Here is a 19528-nt window from a genome sequence, read left to right on the forward strand (position 1 = left end):
GTGGGCAGAGTAGAACCGTGCTGTGAGGCTGGACACACAGCAACGGACGCAGCAGCACTGGACTCCCTGCACAATACAGCAAGGCTGCGTTTAATCCTTACCGCCCCGTGGGGGATGGGTGTTTAATCCTCATTTTACAGGAGGCCCGGGAGGCCCTGAGAGGCGAGGGGGGTGACCCACAGTCACCAGCTAGTAACTGGCCACTGGGGGTTAAACTCAGCGCTGTCTCCCTCCCTCCCTCAGGACCATGATGTGCCCGATCCAGCAGGTTTAGCAACAGGACACGCTGTACGTGGAGGTGATGCTAAGCGACACAGGTACCTGGGTGGCAGGGGGCTGTGCCTGTACCCCCTCTGTGTCCCCTGCATTTGTGCACCCAGGGTCCAACACACAACAGGTGCTTAGTCATTCACAGGGCTTCGACATGCACGGTAGGCTCCTGAGGGAGACGACTGGTTGCCTACCCCACAGCTTCCCCTCCTCTTCTTATTCACTGTTTTTAACTGGAACTCTGCTTTGGTTCTTCCTCCATCCTGCGGCTGCAACACAGATGTAATGCCTAAAGCTCTAGCAGCCATTCTGGCCCAGGAGGACAAGGGCCACTCTGTGGGGATGGTAAAACAGAGCTGGAGGGGCCTAGGACCCTGATGACGTCATGAAGCTCCTGTGCCAGCCCGGAACGCCTCCTACCTCTGGACTCCATTTAGATGAGAGGTAAAGCTCCATCTTGCTTAAGCTACCACTATGTGGGATTCCCATGGCATATTCTATCAAACTTAATGCAAAAGGAAGCCTTATGGAACACAAGTCTGGACCTAAGTTTTAGAAGGGTGAGATCCCACTGGACAGACGGAATGAGACAATAGAGGGCTCGGAAGCAAAGCGAGCAAAGCTCCAGGAGAAGGGACAGCGTCTCCTGCAGCTGAGTGGGGAAAGGCTGGACCAGGAAGCTGAAGCCAGCTGCTGTGGGGCTAGAATGTTGGAATGACCTGGATGACAGTGAGCCGGGAGCCAGGGGGTTCTGAGCGGTGTGATAAAAGCCCCATTTTAACAAGATGAATGAGCCTTCCCCAAGCCAGCAGAGCCAGGATAGCCTGAATGAAAGGCAAATGCTCCCTGAAGGTCTACTATGTGTCAGGCATTGTGCTCACAGGGCAGGCTGCACAGAGGCAAGGATGCCTGAGCTGGGTCTGAAGGTGGGCAGGAAAGCACCAGGCCCTCCTGTATCCCTTTTACAGCAGGGACTTCCATGCCTGCTGCCACAGCCTCATACAAATTCAGATTTCCAGGCCCCATGAGGAGACTCTGACCCACAGGCTGGGGCAGGGTCCACGAGTCTGTATTTTGAATAACTGTCCCCAGGAGATTCTGATGCAGCTAGTCCACAGACTTATTAAATGAGCTAGAAGCACCTCCTATCCTGGTACCTCGAACATAACAGGTTTGGATGTTTATTAAATAAGTGAACAAATAATATATTTCCATACTGTTAGGAGATAACAAACCAGTGGATTTTGAAAGACTTTCAATAATAATTCAAAACAAGATTTTTCTGGTTAAGTGAATAGCTTTTTAGCTAGTATTTAGTTAACCAAGATGTAATCTAAAGTCACTAGTAATATTCTATGATCAATTTCTGCAACCATTTCAGCTCAACCATTTCTGTGTCACTTGAAAATGGCCTGAGAAGAGACCTCTGAGTGTGAGCACGAGTCCTAGGCTGGCTCACTGCAGCCCTGCCCTGCATCCTGCACACCTGGCGGAGTCCCAGATCCCACCCTGAGGGAGGAAGAGCTTTCAGGCTGTCTCCAGACAGCCGGGTGGGCCAGGAGCTGCCTTCCTCTTCCCAAGGTGTTCTTACACACTTTAGGGCAACTCTCCCTGGGAGTGGACTGTTCTTTTACCTTATCCTACAAGAGAGAGGTGCTCCTTAAAGGGGGAACATGGTACAAAGAGAAAACCATTGGCCTAGGACTTGAGTCTAGCCCCAGCCTTGTCAGTAACTACCCAAGAGGCCTTAGGCAAGTTTCCTCACCTGGGCTGCTACACGCTCTTGAAGTTCCCTTCCAGCTCTGATGCAACTGAGGTGAGAATTCCTAGTGTCATTCTTCCTAATTAATACTGAAAAAATAATTCTCATATAAGATGCACTCCCATATGTAAGACATGATGCTCGCTGCTAGGGATACACTTAAGAGAGGTCAGGGTCCAAGCCCTTAAGGAGTTTACAGTCTAGCAAGGTAGACAAATAACTCATTCAATAATTACATAATGACAACTGTGAGAAATGTTACTAAGGAAAAGTCCTTGGTGTGATGAGAATGTACAATGGGGGCTCAGGAAAGGTTTACCAAGGAAATAACATTTATGCTGAGACCTGAAAGCAGAGTACCAGTTAAGGAAGGTGGGGGGCTGGGGGGGTGGGGAGGTACTCCAGGTAGAGGGAAAGGTATGTGTGAAGTAGTACCAGAAGACACATTCCAAACCTGAGGAAGAATTAAATGACAACTAAAATGAGGTAAACCTTTTAGGACTACATATTTAAAGAAAAAAATAAAACAAAAAGAGCACCTTTTGTCACAAACAGAAAACAGATTCACAAAAAATCATTCAAAAGGAACAGGAGCAATTTTAGCTAGAACTGATAAACACTTATCTGAACACAGCCATCTGGCTGAAAGCCCCCAGTCCCTCATTCCTCATGCCTCAGTAGGGGTGGTGTCAGGGGTGGCTATGGCTGTCGGAACTGGGCCCAGAAGAGGGAAGGAGTCAAAGCATGGAACACAGACTCCAAGAAGGGAAGCTGGCCCTGAGACTGGACCTGCCCTGGACAAGTATTTCTGGTGCCCACTATGTGCCAGGCATAGGGATGGGAGATAAGACGTCGTAGAGTCTACAGCACCAGGGAGGTACACGAGGAAGAGGAAGATGTGCCTTTTGAATGGGGATTCCTTGGACGGCTCCAAGGAGGGGATGGTATCCAAAGATGGGCAAGACTCAGCGACACACACAGAAAGGGTATCCTGACAGTGGAATGAAAGAAGCAGAGGCATGTAGGCTGGAAAGCACTGAGTTTGCAACTAGATACTGTGGCTGGAGCTCGAGAAGGGGACACTAGAGCCCTAGCAATGGAGGAGACAGGCCTGAGTTGTGACCTCTGACTCAGAAAGTGAAGAGATGACATGCTGGTCTTCAAGGCGGTGTCTGGAGAGCCGGTCAAATCCCAGCTCTGCCCAGACTGGCCCTATGATCAAGGGCCCTTGGTTTTCTCCCTTGGACTAGCACAGAATTTCTCAAACATTAAAGTCCCAAGGGCCACCTGGAACAGGTTGCCAGGCCCTACTTCCAGAGACTGCAAATAGGGCAAATGCGATGGGCCCAGGCTGAAAAACCCCAGGTCAGACAGTGGGTGCCAAGGGCCTGGCCAGCCACAAGCTCCAGGACCTGGATTCTTGGCCTCCTGTACCATGGAATCCAGGCCCAGGTACCTCTCCCTGACTATGGTGGGTGTTCCTGATGGGCTCATTTATTCTGGGAAGAGGACAAACTTTTGATGCTAAGGGGGTGGGGGGGAGAAGCTGGAAAGGAGAGCTGTGGAGGGCTGGGCACAGATTGTCCCCAAGTCTATGGACATTCCTGGGGGAAAGTGAAAACTAAGTAAAGAGTGGCCAAGGGCCCAGGAAGGAAGGAAGGACATTCTGGGTGGAAAGTATAGCTTACGTAAAGGCACATTCAGTACAGTTAAGACCTAAGGTGCACTTAGGGGAAGGACAAGAAGGTAGGCTGAAGAGGAGAGCCAGGGCCACAACAACATAGACAGCCCTACCAAGAAATTAGAACTTGATTCTGAAGACAACAAACAACAGACCCCTGAACCCTGCAGGATCCTGGCATCAGCTCCCCTTAGTCACTCACTGGGCACAAACACATGGGACACTCCTCTTGCCTCACCGCCCGTCCCCCCACCATCAGGTTCCATCCTTTAAGATCACCTACTATTTCTATCCCAAAATCAGACCTTGGATCCCCTCTGTGCAACTGTTAGGTCAAAACGAGGCAAGCAATTTAACTGAGACCATTAACTCTAAGTGAGGAATCCAATCTCTGACAAGCAGAGCCAGGAGGTGAAGCGAGATGATGGGGATGCAGGTGGGTCCAGCCTGGGACAAGGTGACTAGCTCTGCTCTCCCCAGATCTTATCTGTACCTCCTGGGAGGAAGCCGATGCTTCTCTAAATGGGTTCAGGACCCTCTAGGGTAGGGGAGAAGGGGGCACACAGAGGAGATGAGATGGTTCACACTGGCTGGGTTTGGGCTTGACTAGTTCTGACTGAAATACCTTGGAGAAATGAGCTATGAGAAATGTCACTGTAACTTGAACAATTCAAGCAGCCTTAGACCCTGTCCAGCAGACTCTGGACAGAAGCTATTGGTACGTTCAAATGACCTGCTCCATCCTCAAAAGTCAAAGACTGAGGGGCTTCGCTGGTGGCGCAGTGGTTAAGAATCCACCTGCCAATGCAGGAGACACGGGTTCGAGCCCTGGTCCGGGAACATCCCACATGCCGCGGAGCAACTAAGCCCGTGAGCCACAACTACTGAAGCCTGCGCCTGGAGCCCGTGTTCCCAACAAGAGAAACCACCACAATGAGAAGCCTGCGCACCACAAGGAAGAACAGCCCCCGCTCGCCACAACCAGAGAAAAGCCCGCGCGCAGCAACGAAGACCCATCGCAGCCAAAAATAAAGTAAATAAAATAAAATAAATGTATTTTTTAAAAAAGTCAAACACTGAGAAGAATAAAAAGAGGAGCAGGCTCTGAACGCACTGACTGCTGAATCCTGTAACGCTAGCAAAGAGGGGGAGAGCCAATTCTCAAGGAGGCCGCAGTTAAAGGAGGAGACGTGGTCAGGGTAGTCGGCTAACACCGAGGTTCCCGGACACGCCCCCGGACGATGCCTCCAGCGTGCTGTGAATGCACACTTCAGCCAGGGGGATAGGATTGAGAGGTTAGTTAGGCTTCTACTGGCGTTGGCAGTGGGCAGTGCAACGAAGACACCTCCCTCCTGACCCCTGGAGCCTGGCCGGGCGCGCGCGCTGACCGAGCCACCCGCCCAGAACCTCCGGCTGAGGCCCAGCTCACCTTGCACTTGAAGCCGGCGGCGGGCGGTAGCAGCTCCCGCAGCAGGGCCTTGGCCACCTCGCGGCTGGCCCCCTCGCTCACGAAGTGCAGGTTAAGCACCTCGTGCGCCTCGAACTTAGCGAGGCGCAACAGGGAGCGGATCGCGACGCGGGCCTTGGCCTGCAGAACGGCATTGTGTTCCGCCTTGGTGAACATCATCAGCAGGTGGTAGTCCACCGGCCCGGCCCCGCCGCCCTCCAGGCTCTTGGCCTTAGCGCCCGGGGCCGGCGCCACGGAGCCCTGCGCCAGCTCCGGCACCAGCGGCGAGGGCACGGCGGGGGCTCCGGCGCGGGCCTCCTTCAGCCTCTTGGTGGCGCTGGAGAAGGTCTCCCGGCCGGAGCCGAGGTAGTAGAAGGCACAGACGGCAAGCGCCGCGGCCAGCAGCAGCGCGCAGTAGTGGGAGCGCACAGCGCACAGACGCGCCATGGCCCGAGCGCATGGGGGCGCGCCTCGGAGGAGACCCATGCGCCACCCGCCCGCGGACAGGGCGGCCGGGGAGCCGCAGCGGAGAACAGTACCCCTGCACCTACTTAGTAGCCCCGGCGGCGGGCGGCAGCCATGGCGGAGGCGGAGCCGCGCTGCCAATTCGCGGGCGCTGATGCGCCGAGAGGCGGGACCAGGGCTGCCCGGCAGCCGCTGGGTCCTAGGCTCAGAAGGATTACATCGGGGTTGCGCCGCGGGTCCGCAGGAGCCGCCCCAGAATGGTCAGAGAAGCCGGTGAGGACTTGGACATACAGGCCAGCTGGCTGTACCGTCCGTGAAAAATAGCCCTCTTAAGTGCCCAGCCCCAGACGCTAGAAACCGAAGCTAAGACTTCGGTAGCAAAAAGACTAAACTGGACTCACAAAGAAAAAATTTCTCTATATACCTTTTCCACCCTAATTTCTTGAAGGCTTTAAGTCCTCTCCCCGACTCCTTTCACACCTTGGAGACTATCTGGGGCTAAAGAATTTAAACTAGCAACTCCCTCCCTAGTCTCGGTGAAGTAGGATTGACACCCGAGGTGTAAATGGCCTGCTCACCTCACTTGGCACCTCTGAGGCGGACCAGAGGCAATCTAAAGGATACTTTTTTTTTTTTAACTTTAACACTTTAAAAGAGGCTTAATATGTACCCGGTAGTTTTGCAAATTCTTAACTGAGGCATAACTGAGGTCACTTGCCCAGGGTCACACAGTGGCAGGTTTGACGATATAGTTGGACACTGCCAACTACATAAAAACCCATTAACTTGAGTCTTCTGAGGACCAATGACACACTACAGTGTTTACGTAAACATGTACAAGTGGTGTGCATGCTTGAAAGAGGTGCAGGTGAAAACGCAGGCACAAATGCAATCACAAATTCTCTCACCCGTTTACTGTGCCATGCCATTATTTCTCAAAGTGTGGTCCCCAGAACCACAATTCATCTCGTTTTTAACTCTTCTTCTTTTCAGTTGGAGCAACACTTCTCTGAAAAACCTTGGACCTCTAAAGAACGCTTAGCAACAAGTTCAATACATGCTACTCACCTTGGGAGGGGGGGAACAATAGCAGAATTATCTCACTTTAGTAACAGGTATTACTTTAGTTCATTTAATCCACACAGCTCTAAGAGGTAGAGGTATTGTTTGCTTATTTGCACTTTACAATTGAGGAAATTGAGATTTAGAGAAGTGAAGTGCCAAAATCTAGTTGGCTAGTAAATAATGGATCCCCACTCAAGCCATACCACTTCCAAAACCCAAACTTCCAGCCAAGATTAGCACTGAGAGTGGTAGCTCAGACTCTGAGTTGTGTGTATTTCACCACAAGCTTCAGCAGATGACATTGTGGTTAAGAGAGCTGGATTTGGGTGTGTGCAGGGGGGAGCAAGATGGCAGAGTAGGAAGACCCTGATCACAGCTGCTCCCACAGGCACCAGAGAGCTGGATTTACAGCTAACTAGGAGTTGTTAGACTTCAGGGGAGGTACTTAATCTCTCCGAGCTGCAATCATACCCCTATGTAACATGGGGCTAATATTAGTACTTATGCCTCATAGAGTTATGAGAGATAATAGGTAAAAAGCAGTTAGAATAGTGCCTGACACTTAGTAAACAATAAATATAAACTATGCTAGAAACACCAAACTCTAAAACAAAGTGTAAATATCCAACAAGTACAAAATACAGTTTAGCAACCATAGCTTTTCTAGAGTATTTACAAATTCTAAACCCCAAATATCCACTAAGACTTTACTACATGTACCACAGAATCTCCACCGCTGTGTGCTACCATTGTATTATTACATTCTAATTATTGTTCATTAATAAGGGGGAAATAATTCTGGAATTGTACCTTTTAGTCCACCCACCTACACCATCAATAAGGTGGATTTTTCCTCTGCCATTTATTCTGGAATTTATTCAACAAATATATTTTTTCAGACCTTTATAAGATCACTACTCCTGGAATTTATGGATAACAAATGAAGAACAAGATAATTGAAATTTTACATAAGAAGTCAGTAGACACAGGAAAATACTCAGGAGACTGGTCTTTTCTCCAAGCTACTTCATCCTCAATTCTTTGACCATAAAGAAAAATTAATGTGTTATGTTAATGTGTTATGTGAATCAGCAGGATGACGGTAAAATGTTTATTGGAGGCTTGAGCTGGGATACAAGCAAGAAAGATCTGACTGAATATTTGTCTCGATTTGGGGAAGTTGTAGACTGCACAATTAAAACAGATCCAGTCACTGGAAGATCAAGAGTATTTGGATTTGTGCATTTCAAAGATGCTGCTAGTGTTGATAAGGTTTTGAAACTGAAAGAACACAAGCTGGATGGCAAATTGATAGACCCTAAAAGGGCCAAAGCTTGGGGAAGGAACCCCCCAAAAAGGTTTTTGTGGGTGGATTGAGCCCAGATACTTCGGAGGAACAAACTAAAGAATATTTTGGAGCCTTCGGAGAGATTGAAAATATTGAACTTCCCATGGATACAAAAACAAATGAAAGAAGAGGATTTTGTTTTATTACATATACAGACGGAGAGCCAGTAAAGAAATTGGTAGAAAGCAGATATCATCAAATTGGTTCTGGGAAGTGTGAAATCCAAGTTGCACAAACCAAAGAGGTATATAGGCAGCAACAGCAACAACAAAAAGGAGGAAGAGGTGCTGCAGCTGGTGGACGAGGAGGTACTAGGGGTCGTGGCCAAGGTCAGGGCCAAAACTGGAACCAAGGATTTAATAACTATTATGATCAAGGATATGGAAATTACAATAGTGCTTATGGTGGTGATCAAAACTATAGTGGTTATGGCGGCTATGGTTATACTGGGTATAACTATGGGAACGATGGATATGGACGGATATGCAGACTACAGTGGCCAACAGAGCATTTATGGCAAGGCATCTCGAGGGGGTGGCAATCACCAAAATAATTACCAGCCATATTAAAAAGGGATGTTGGAGAAAACAGGAAGAGATTGCTAAAGCAACCCATCTTGCAAGGACAACACTGCAGTTTGGTCTTCTGTTGATCTAAGATGATTATTTTGTAAAACTTTCTAGTGTACAAGACACAACTGTGTCCAACTGTATGTAGCCGCCAATTAGTTTTCTTTGTTTTTACTTTGTCTTTACTTTGTCTTTTGCTATCTGTTATGACTCGATGTGGATCTGTGTTTATACAAATTTTATTTGTATGATTTCATGTTAAACCTCAAATAAATGCGATTGTTTTTCTGAATCAGGTACTAAATAGCTCTGTAAAAGTGTCATTTTAAATAAGCGATAATTAAGGTACAGTTTATTTTGTAGGGAGTGTTGATCCATAGGGAGAAACTGTGGTCCTTTACTAATAGCCAGCTACAGTGTCTAGTCTGTTCCCCTTTTTTGTTAGATGTATTCTATCTTCTAAGGCTTCATTTCCCTGTTAACTGAGGCTTCCACGTAACTTTAAGTAAAGTTTTCTCTCTGTATATCTGGAGGCTTTGTCATGAAAGTGTCTGTGGCTTAGTTATAGTGTTGTGATGAGTGGAAGCTTTCTAGTAGACCGTAAGTCTTCTGGTTATATTTTGAAACGTAGCCTTTGGATGGCACAAAGCATGCTGGTAGCTCCTTTTATGAATAGAAAATATTTTGCTTTGTTCTTGTCTCTGGGAAGGCATTTGTTATGACTTACTGTATTCAGTGGTCTGCTGGAAAGCGCTTTGGCTAATCATAATACCATAACTTTGTTTTCTTGATTAAAATGTCTAGATATACCCAGGGGAAAAAAAACTTGAACTGTGTTACAGGAGCTACAGTTTAAGAATATCAGATATAGTTACATTTAACACAAGGATTTTGGCAAATAGGTATGAAGTTATTAAAGTCTGAACAAAAGTTAGATTAAAATATTTGAAGTAGTGGCTGAGTAACTAAATTAGTTGTACACTATTCTGTTGGTATTATGTCACAGCAAGCACCAAACTGAACAAAATGTTTTCTGTTGGGGCATTTTTAGGAAGCTGTATTGGGTGTTAGCTGTTATGTGGTGTGAGTTCTTAGAAAAAGTCATGGTAGTAACCTTCATCATTTTTAGTGCAGTTAGTGCATGAGCTGGGTAGTTAAGCATATCCATATTCAGACATAAGAAGGAATAGTGGGGAAAGGTATCCCTTAAATCTTATATAAATGCAAATCTAAGTGTGACCAACTCATGTCATTACAACAGATCTTCCTGGTGCATTAAAAAGAAAAAGTTTTAGCTATAGATTTTGGAGGATGACCTGGGTAAATTCCAGTTTTGAATTTTACATTGTGTAGTTACTGAATTTAAGGTCTGTTTTTGTTTCTGTGGTTCCATGTTAGCCATTAGGATTGGCATACATGTTAACTACACGTGTATTCTACACGAATAGCTGACCTCACCTTCAACCAAGTGTAAACTTTTTATGCTAATGAACCTGCCTTTTTTAATCTGGTGCCTGCAGCTTTCTTTGTTCCAATGATCTTTGTACTTGCTGGGCAATCAAGTTATGCTTTTGGCCTTCTTTTGCTCCTGTTTTGCTATTTGATCTTACACCTAGGCCAAGTACCAATGTTGACCATTGCAAGGGACTGTTCAATTCTTTCAACATGCAACATTAGGGAACAAAAAGGAGATTTTCATTTTAAGTTGTCAGTCAGTAGATACAGTGTCTTTAGGGCAGTGAATCCTGTAAATTCAAATTTATGATTAGATGACAAGTTGACATTGAGATTGTCCTTTCCCTTATCAAAAATGAAGTCTTTTTAAACAAAAAGTATGTGGTGTTGTCAGACGTTACGCGCTATTTTCTCAGCTTAAAATAGACATATCTGGGTGTATAACAATATGACTAAATAGACAAGAACTTGATCGGCAAGTGACCCTTCAGTTCTAACTTTAACTGTGGTCAAGTTCTCTGACTTCTAGCCAGGGGAGATGGTTTTTCCTGTTGTATGATTTCTACATCTGTAATGTAACGTAGAAATCTGATAGTTTAGCAGGCTTTTTTCTTTATTGACCACTACCCAATATTGTCAAAGATACAGAGAAACAGACACTCCTCTACAGTAGATGGGGGTGTGTACATTGACACAACTTTCCTGGAGGGCACTCTGGCGATACTAAAATCTAAGAGAACTTTCAGTTCTCTCTCCTATCCAGATGAATGTTTCTTCCTGAGACAAGGGTCTCAAATTTTGATTGGCATTGGGAACAACGGGGAGCTTGGTAAAAACAAAAGGGCTCAGGCCCTATTACCTTCAATGAGCCTGGGCCTCGACGGTGACTCTTCTACGAGCCACAGTTTGAGAAGTACTGCCCTAGCTCTTCACCGAGCCAACCTCTCTGGCTTCAGACCTTGGCTTAGATGTCACTGCCTCGAGGAATGGTCTCTAAACACCAACGCGTCCAGTGTCCAGAGGAGGCACCATACTCAGGGATCCCATGAGGGCCACCTATGAACTGCCCAGTCCTATCTTTCTCCCCTGCAAGAAGGCAAGACTTCAAGAGAACAGGTAGTGTGTCTTTTTTTTACCATAATATCCCCAGTATCTAACACAGTGCCTGACTCTTGAATGAGCCTCAAAAATATATCCACCCATTGTGAACCAGCATTTTCACATCTAGGAATTCATCCTAAGGAAATAAGGAAGAATGTACTCAAATATTTAGCCATAAGGGTAATGAAGAACTAGGTTTATGATGACAAGATATTGAAATCAAATGTTCATCAGTAAAGTGAAACTAAAATAAAGATGCTGTCATTAAAAGTGATGTATTCAACAAACTATAAGGGAATTTTTTAAAGTGATAAATACAAGAACCTATAGAGATTCAAGAGATATATTAGCCAATTGCAATGAATGGAACTTACATGAATTCTGATTTGAAAAATCTTTTTTTAAAGAACACACCTAAGACATTGGGAAAATTTGAATATTGACTATATAGTTTCATATTTTAAGGAGGGTGATATGATTTTTTTAAACAGTCCTTTTTTCCCCCTTTATGTTTTTAACTTTTTTTTTTTTTTTTTTTTTTTGCGGTATGCGGGCCTCTCACCGTTGTGGCCTCCCCCGTTGCGGAGCACAGGCTCCGGACGCGCAGGCTCCGGACGCGCAGGCTCAGCGGCCATGGCTCACGGGCCCAGCCGCTCCGCGGCATATGGGATCCTCCCAGACCGGGGCACGAACCCGTATCCCCTGCATCGGCAGGCGGACTCTCAACCACTTGCGCCACCAGGGAGGCCCTTAACTTTTTTATATTGGAGAGTTGATTAACAATGTTGTGTTAGTTTCAGGTGTACAGCAAAGTGATTCAGTTATACATATACATGTATCTATTCTTTTTCAGATTCTTTTCCCATTTAGCTTGTTACCTAATATTGAGCAGTGTTCCCTGCAGTTACACAGTAGGTCCCTGCTGGTGATCTGTTTTAAATATAGCCGCGTGTACAAGTCAGTCCCAAACTCCCTAATTAACGCCAACCCCCCACCACCCTTCCCCTCTGGTAACCCTAAGTTTGTTCTCTGTTTTGTAAATGTTCATTTGTATCATTTTTTTTTAGATTCTGCATAATAAGCGCTATCATACGATATTTAGAGACATACTCAATGATTTGTTGAAATGTCTGGCATTTGGTTTAAAAAAAATGGGGAAGAGGAAAAATGGGTGGGAGTATAGATAAAACAATGTTAGCCATGAGCTAACAACTACTGAAGTTATTGTCTCTACTTTTGTATATGTTTGAAATTTTCCATAATAAAAACATTTAAAGAAATCCTTCCCAAAGTGATGCAGATTACTTAAGGACTTAGAAACTTGTTCCTCATTTATTAGGTGAAAGAAGCACTTGACAAAACAGTATGATCCCAATGTATATAAATATAATACACACACCCAAAGGTCTAGAAGGGTATATACCAAAGAAGTAACAGCTTGCCCCGTACTCGGTAACTGTCAAATAGAACTTCCTAGGATGAATATGCTCTATAATCTGCCCTGTTCAAAACAGTAGTCACTGGGCACATGGCTAGTCAGCTCTTAAACATGGCACTTCCACAGATGAACTGAACTCTTCTAATTTTAATTAAATTTCAATAGCCACATAAAGCTAGTAGCTACCATCTACTAGCCACACATGAACATCACAGGCAGATGACGGAATTAGGATGGAATTCTTTTTACTTATCATTACTTAAACATTTCTCTACAATGAAAAAGCACTGTTTTGTAATAACGAAAAGTAGGCTGTTTTCATTTAAAACATTTACTGTCAGTTTGGATCCTCTTTGTCAAAGAACTATTATGAAAATGAAATGAAGTGGAATAAAGCAAATTACATAGATTAAGTGTCTGCTTTCAACTAACTTTTAAAGGAAAGGCAAAAGCAGGCAATTCACTTCCAGGTCTGTTCTTTCAAGCCTCTATTCCTTCAATCTCATTTCATGCAAAAACATGTTTTTGTTTGTTTACTAAAAGGATTGAGTGTAAATGTGTTGCCTAGATTAGAAACTTCAACAGATATCTCAATCATAATAGAAAAAAATTAGAGCTACAGCAAAAAAGGCCTTTTGTGGTTTTTAGCTAATGAACTGGGAGCCATACAGCTCTGTGATCAGGCAGAAGAAAATATTTAAAAGATCAAAATGGATTTCATGGTTGAAGCAATCAGCAAATAGGATCAATCTGGACCAGTGTGACAGCATTGGAAAGGAATACAGGACCTTAAACATGACAGTTGTTAACAGGTATGTCTGCAATTGTAGTTCACGATAAAGTGGAAGTCTGAGCATAAAAGAACTATGCCAGAGGTGAGATTTTTATTGACTTGACATAATTTCTTGGCATACAAAGAGTTTAATCAGGTATAATATTTACAATTCTTACATAATATACATTTTAGAATAACTATAAAGATAATGTACTTTGTTCCATTTACAGTGACATCCTACAGTAAAACTACATTCATGAATTAGATACAAATAAATCCTCTACATACTAATAAAAAGTAAATGGATTGTTGGTTATACATTCTTTAAAATATACCTTTTCACAGGTAGCAGGAAATATTACATGTAATAAGTCTTTATGACTGGAATGATCCAGAAATATCACAAAGCACGAGTAAACACATATAGAAAAGTAGCTCATCACTTCCAAAAGTTAACCTTTAGCCTTTGTGTAAAATAAATGGTGCCAACATTCTTTATAACGTAGCGAGCTTTCCCTGTTTAAAATGAACACCCAAAAGGTGGGAGGTGTGTTGAGGAAAAATAAGAAAATCTAGTACATAAGATAGTGAAAAGAGCAATGTAGAGAAAAGTTTACTTAATCAAACCTTACTTCCCTCCCCCCATTATCTCATTTTAGTAGATAAATTTATGTAAATAGAAAAGGATGCCCCCAAAATCATATTTATAGATGTCAGGATTTGGCTAAACTGAATCCATGCCCCTTTTAGTTGTCTTCGTCTAGAAGCATTAAGAAACTGATAAGCATATGAGAATTAAAATTACCTTTACAAAGTTTTGCCTTCATCAATGTTTGTTATTGCAAAAATATAAAATTCCCTAAAAGTTAACGTATTTAAACCCTAATCTATTCCTTCCAAGTAATTTTATATCCAGGTTCTCCAGAATACTTGGAGTCTTCGTTATCAAAGCACAAGGAAAGCTGGCAGTCATTATCCAATTTTGCTGCTTTACAATGATTTCAAATCGTTTCATGATATGAGTAAAGTGCCTCTGACTACTAGTCAGACAAGGGTTCTGGTGTCAGCTACACCACCAACCAGCAAACCAGTTACCCGCTCTGTAAAACAAGAGGAGCAGCCCAGGATCAAAGAAGAGACACTGTTGGTGCTCTCAGATTAAGATATCAGAAGTCCTACTGTGAGTAACGGCAAAGCACACTGTGAGCAGATGTGAGCAGCAGAACAGTACACCAAGGGATGCTGTTACAGTTTCACCTTGTTTCGTCACACTCATTTTATTTGTGAGAAGCTCTGAATCCAATAAGAGTAGTAGGTAACTAGTCAGTGCTCTTTCCACTATATCATGCAGGTCTGAAGTCATTCTGAACAGACAATTCTATAAAAATATAGCATTTTTCCAGCTCATGTCCACAGTCGAAAGTGCTATCAAACAGAAAAGTTAATTCCACAATATAAGAGTGATATGGGAATGTCTTATTCAAAATGGATAGTAAATTTAATCTTAAATACAATTTGGTTTATCGTGACCCCCCTTCACATGTGTAAAATTATATTTTTAAAATACTGCTTAACACATCACAAACTTAAGCTGTCCAGACTGTGAAAGTATAAGTTTTTTCCAAAATGCACCCATGAAGAACCAAAGTAATATTCCAAATAAAATCTATATGTTTTACAAAGTAAACACCAAAGTTGATTAAAATCTACAAAGACCAGTATAAATTAGGCAAACAATGTAATACAGTGAATCCCTGGAAATTTCTGAATTTCTAAGGATTGTACCAAAGGTAATTTTTAAAACCTTAGAAATCTGAAACATGTAAGTGTTACAATGAAAAAATTGCAAATAACTATGCAATTACCTTTAGTCTAGTTCTAACATGAAACTGTATTTTATGAATTCCTCATAGTACTGCTATTCTTATTTTGAGATTACTCTAACTTTTAAGTTAATGAGTTAATGGAATAATCATAAGGAATCAGAAACTAATACCAGATCAGTGAGGGAATGAAAACAAAGGACAGTCAAATTGATTTCTGAAGCCCAAGAGTATGACTAACGTTGTTTAAACTATAATTTATCATATTATACTGAATAATTCACAGCATAATGAAACTAAGATTTGTTACATAGTACAGAAAGGCTATTAGTTGACACAGCTAATTCACCTTGGTTAAGAGCCAACCTACTCTGTAACTACTTGTAACCATTAATTTACTTTAAAACCTTGCTGTTACTCCTGCATCATTTCTGCCAAATTTAATCCAAATTGGGTCTCGGCATATTCAAGAAATCAAGCCACAGAAGTATATTTTTGTATGTACAGGCTCCCTGTACTGTTAAAGATTTCACTTTCTCTGAAGATATTCAGAACCATGATCTTTAGTGTACTTCAATTACATCCCTAACAATTAAATTTAAGTGGACACTAATTACTGCCACATTAACAACTCATGACTGAAGCCACAGGAGTTAAGAGTATGATCAAGGATTGCTTTTACAACCAGAGATCCCAGAGGTGATCTGAAGACCAAAGGCTGGATCCAAAAGGTAAACTGCCTAGGCTTCCTCAGATAAAGGTCAGATGAATTCCTAGGAGCAAAACAGGAATAGGCGCTACAAAGGAAAAGTGAGGCTCTCTTTTCTCTTTTTTTCTTTCTTCCTTTCTTTGTTTCTTTCTTTTCTCAACATATTTCCTTCTCCTTGAGCTTTTCGAACAATTAATTTCAAAGTACACTAATAAAAATGCTACAAATCAGACTTTTGCAAAGCCCGGTGACCTGTGACTCTGAGGTGAAACAGGAAAGACTTAAGGTTCCTGGCATTGTTGCAATTAAAATACAAGGCTTTGGAAGTTAGCATTTCCTTAGAAATAATCCCTAAATATATTTGTATCCTTATCTAATACACAGCAATTATTACTAAATAAGCATTATATGCATGCAATTTGGCCAAACAAATATGGAACCTTTTCTGTGATGTGAATTTATGTCAGTATAATTCCTGTTTAGACAGATTCTGATTTGATGTTCAGTCAACTTAGAAAACTCTACTTACTGGTGGGAAAATGTTAGAAAATTTATTATCTACCCAATGAAATATAATTTCTGTACTCATTTGGCAACTCAAGTTTAAAAACCTCTCATTTAGAAACTGAGTATTAATAATATTACTTACATGTAACTTGAAAAAGAAAGTTAAACTTAATTATGACAATATTAGAAAGAAACCATAAGGCAAATTACTTATTTTATATTCCTGACAAGATACGTCAATCAAAGATAGAATCAGACTAATCTGTAGCATATACCTGGAAAATTAGTATACCCATAATATTTTGGAATTCAAGGGTCTGTGATTCATATAACCAAATACTAAAGCTATATAGATGCTAGAATTTAAAAGAATGTATACCGTGTACAACAAGTACACAGGAGAGATGTTAGAAGAATTAAAAAGCAATTTATTGCTGTATATTTTAGTATAAACTAAAAAAACTTGAGTCTTTTTTTTACTCCTTTTACAGAGAGATTTTTCTTTTCACTAGGAGCAACAGCAAAAATGTATCTGGAAAAGGACACATTTCAATTTCAAATATAAAAATGTTCTACATTGTAAGTCAACTTTTCCTTTGATAGTTACAATCTGATGAAAGCATAATTTTGCAACATTCAAGTAACCTTTGAAACACAGTTTTGTTACATCAATAAATTTGTCAAGGTTTTAGGAAATCAACTAAACAATGAAGAGCTACAACTTCTATGAGATTCTTTTGGTAATTTAAAAAAAACTATTGTCAAGGGCTTTTTTTTTCCTTCATAAAATGGAATAAATCTAAAGGACTGAGTTATGTCAATCTGTACAGCCACTGTATGTACGTTAAAGTACTGGACAATAACTGAGGAATATAACTGCATTTATGAGCAAATGGGGGGGCATATATTCTCTAGTTCTAATAATTAAATTACATATTGTGTATATGACAGCTAGGCTACCAAGAAACAAACAAACAAACAGAAAAAAAACTATTTCTGAATCACCAACATCAGGGAAGCTAAAGCAAAGACATATTCTCAAGTCAGGCAGGACATCAGGCTCCCACTCGATGCCGATATGCTTGATTGAACGATCCTGGGCACGGTGCACAGAAGAAAAAAAGTCAATGCTACCACCCACTGGGAAAAAAAGATTATTTTGTCTAAACTCTTAGCATCTTGTAACCTAGAGGTGGCCTAAGTCTAGATTTAAATTTTAATCTATAAAAAATAGCCCTTTAAACAGGCTTTTAAAAAAAATTTTAATAAAAGAAGTCTTAAAGTAGGTTCCTCTCCCAAGTACTAGAGATCTATGTTTTGATTTATAAAAATATCAATGAACGGGTACCTTTTTCCCAAACAACTCAATAGCTACTAAAAGTAAGTAAGTAGAATTAAAGAAGTAAAAATCTGTGAGTTTTCAGATGTATACTTTAGGGAGTCACCAGATTTACTATTTTCCCCTTCTTAAAAAAATTCAAAATTTCTGTGAATCTTGCTGGAAACGATTTAGTTTCTCTGGATTATTGGATGCCATTTGGGAGAAATCACGAAAAATATCCTGGTAAGTTTCATCACCTGCATGAAAGTAAAATGAGAAGACTTTTAAAATTTACACAATTGAAAGTATTAATAAACAACATTCATTTTTAGGACTAGTAACTATTTTGTAATTCATTACATTAAAATTTTGTTCAGATGAGCATTTTTGGAAGAAAAAAGACCAACTAAATATAAGTGCTGGAAAAGTATATAGTGGAAGAAAAAAAAAAACTATACCTGAAAAAAGCACCTCAGATGCAGCCACAGAGGAAAGTTCAGAGTTAGAAAAGAGCAAAGATGCAAGTGTTTTAAAGCAATATAAAGAAATACATTTATTAACACATGAGAAATAAAAGTCATTCTAAATGAGGTAAATCACATCATTCTAAATAAACAAGGCATTCTTTAAATAAATATTTCCCTTGATCAAGGCCAAAAGAGAAGACCAAAAACAAACACTAATGTTTCTGTTGGATGCAAGTTATTAGCAAGACAAAACTAATAACCATGTGGGAAAAAAAGCCTCATATTTTAATATTATCTTTTAATTAAAGGCATTTTAATTTAAATAGCATGTGAAAAAATAAGTCTTTACTCAAACTTTAATTCTTAACTAAAACTAATGCACCTAATCCACTTTTTACTAGGCTTATAAAATAATAAAGCCTAGAAAATGACTTTAAAATCATTTCACATTTAGTCAGTTTTTCATTTACTGTAGGTCATATGAGCAAGGATGCTATGACAAAAGGGGAATAAATATCAAAGACATCTGTTAAATTAGAGTAATACAAATGTTTATGCGTACAAATATGCTTGTAGAGAAGATTATAGATACTGACATTATAGTGGATTGAATACTATTTTTCTTGCAATGAAAAACTAAATATATAACACACATACAGGCTAACTCCTCAGACAAAAGATTTGTATAAAATGAAATCTTATTTTCAAGATGAATCATTCATCAAAATGCTTCCTGTTAAACATATTAGCTTTATGCAGAAGCTGGGCATAATTCTGTTTTCTGATTTAGAAAAGAGAATTTAAACTGTCAAATACTGTTTTAGATGACTATTGTTGGAACATGGTTTTATAATTATTCCCCATAAGATACCTTGCATCCATCTTATTACACACTCATTGCTACAGTTGTTGTTAATAGTGCAGTAAGTTTTGTCAGCTTTTAAAAAGTGAGATTTTTTTGAGGCAATAGATGTCATACCAAAAGCCAGAGAATTAGAAAAAATCTGGGGGAGGGGGATACAGATCTAGTAAAAGGTCTAACAGCATAACCCAAGATTTTCAATAAAAAAAATTTAATGCTTTTAATATTTAGTCAATGTAAAAAGCAAGTTATTAAAATCTCTACGTAGTTTTTCATTTAGCCCTGGAAATTTTCTCATGACCTGAATCAATCAATCTACTTTAAAAAGAAAAAATACAGTAAGAAGAGAACCTTAATACGTTGGCTAAGAGTAACATCTAACTCATATTATTGTTACTAAAACAATAAAGGTTGATATGGTGGAACAACGGGTAAGACAATTCAATTACACCCATGTTTCATT

General features: G+C 41.1%; 2 protein-coding genes and 1 pseudogene across 4 annotated transcripts in view; 1 reads left to right on the forward strand and 2 right to left on the reverse strand.

The window, feature by feature from the left end:
• Positions 1-5744, reverse strand: part of XXYLT1 (xyloside xylosyltransferase 1) — a 198789-nt gene extending 193045 nt beyond the window's left edge. Inside the window, exon 1 of the mRNA XM_060099322.1 lies at positions 5143-5744. Coding sequence (XP_059955305.1) covers positions 5143-5646 — 504 coding nt within the window. The 5' untranslated portion in view covers positions 5647-5744. The remainder of the gene's footprint in view (positions 1-5142) is intronic.
• A 2006-nt stretch (positions 5745-7750) lies between these two features.
• Positions 7751-8607, forward strand: LOC132490760 (heterogeneous nuclear ribonucleoprotein D-like; annotated as a pseudogene).
• Positions 8608-13463: 4856 nt separating this feature from the next.
• ACAP2 (ArfGAP with coiled-coil, ankyrin repeat and PH domains 2) overlaps positions 13464-19528 on the reverse strand; it is a 169632-nt gene continuing 163567 nt past the window's right edge. For all 3 annotated transcript variants that reach the window (XM_060099326.1, XM_060099323.1, XM_060099325.1), the window contains one exon: positions 13464-17993. In XM_060099326.1, the coding sequence (XP_059955309.1) occupies positions 17893-17993 (101 nt within the window). In that variant the 3' untranslated portion in view covers positions 13464-17892. The remainder of the gene's footprint in view (positions 17994-19528) is intronic.

Source organism: Mesoplodon densirostris, chromosome 5 (genome assembly GCF_025265405.1).
Source record: "Mesoplodon densirostris isolate mMesDen1 chromosome 5, mMesDen1 primary haplotype, whole genome shotgun sequence".
Classification (NCBI taxonomy): Eukaryota; Metazoa; Chordata; class Mammalia; order Artiodactyla; family Ziphiidae; genus Mesoplodon; species Mesoplodon densirostris.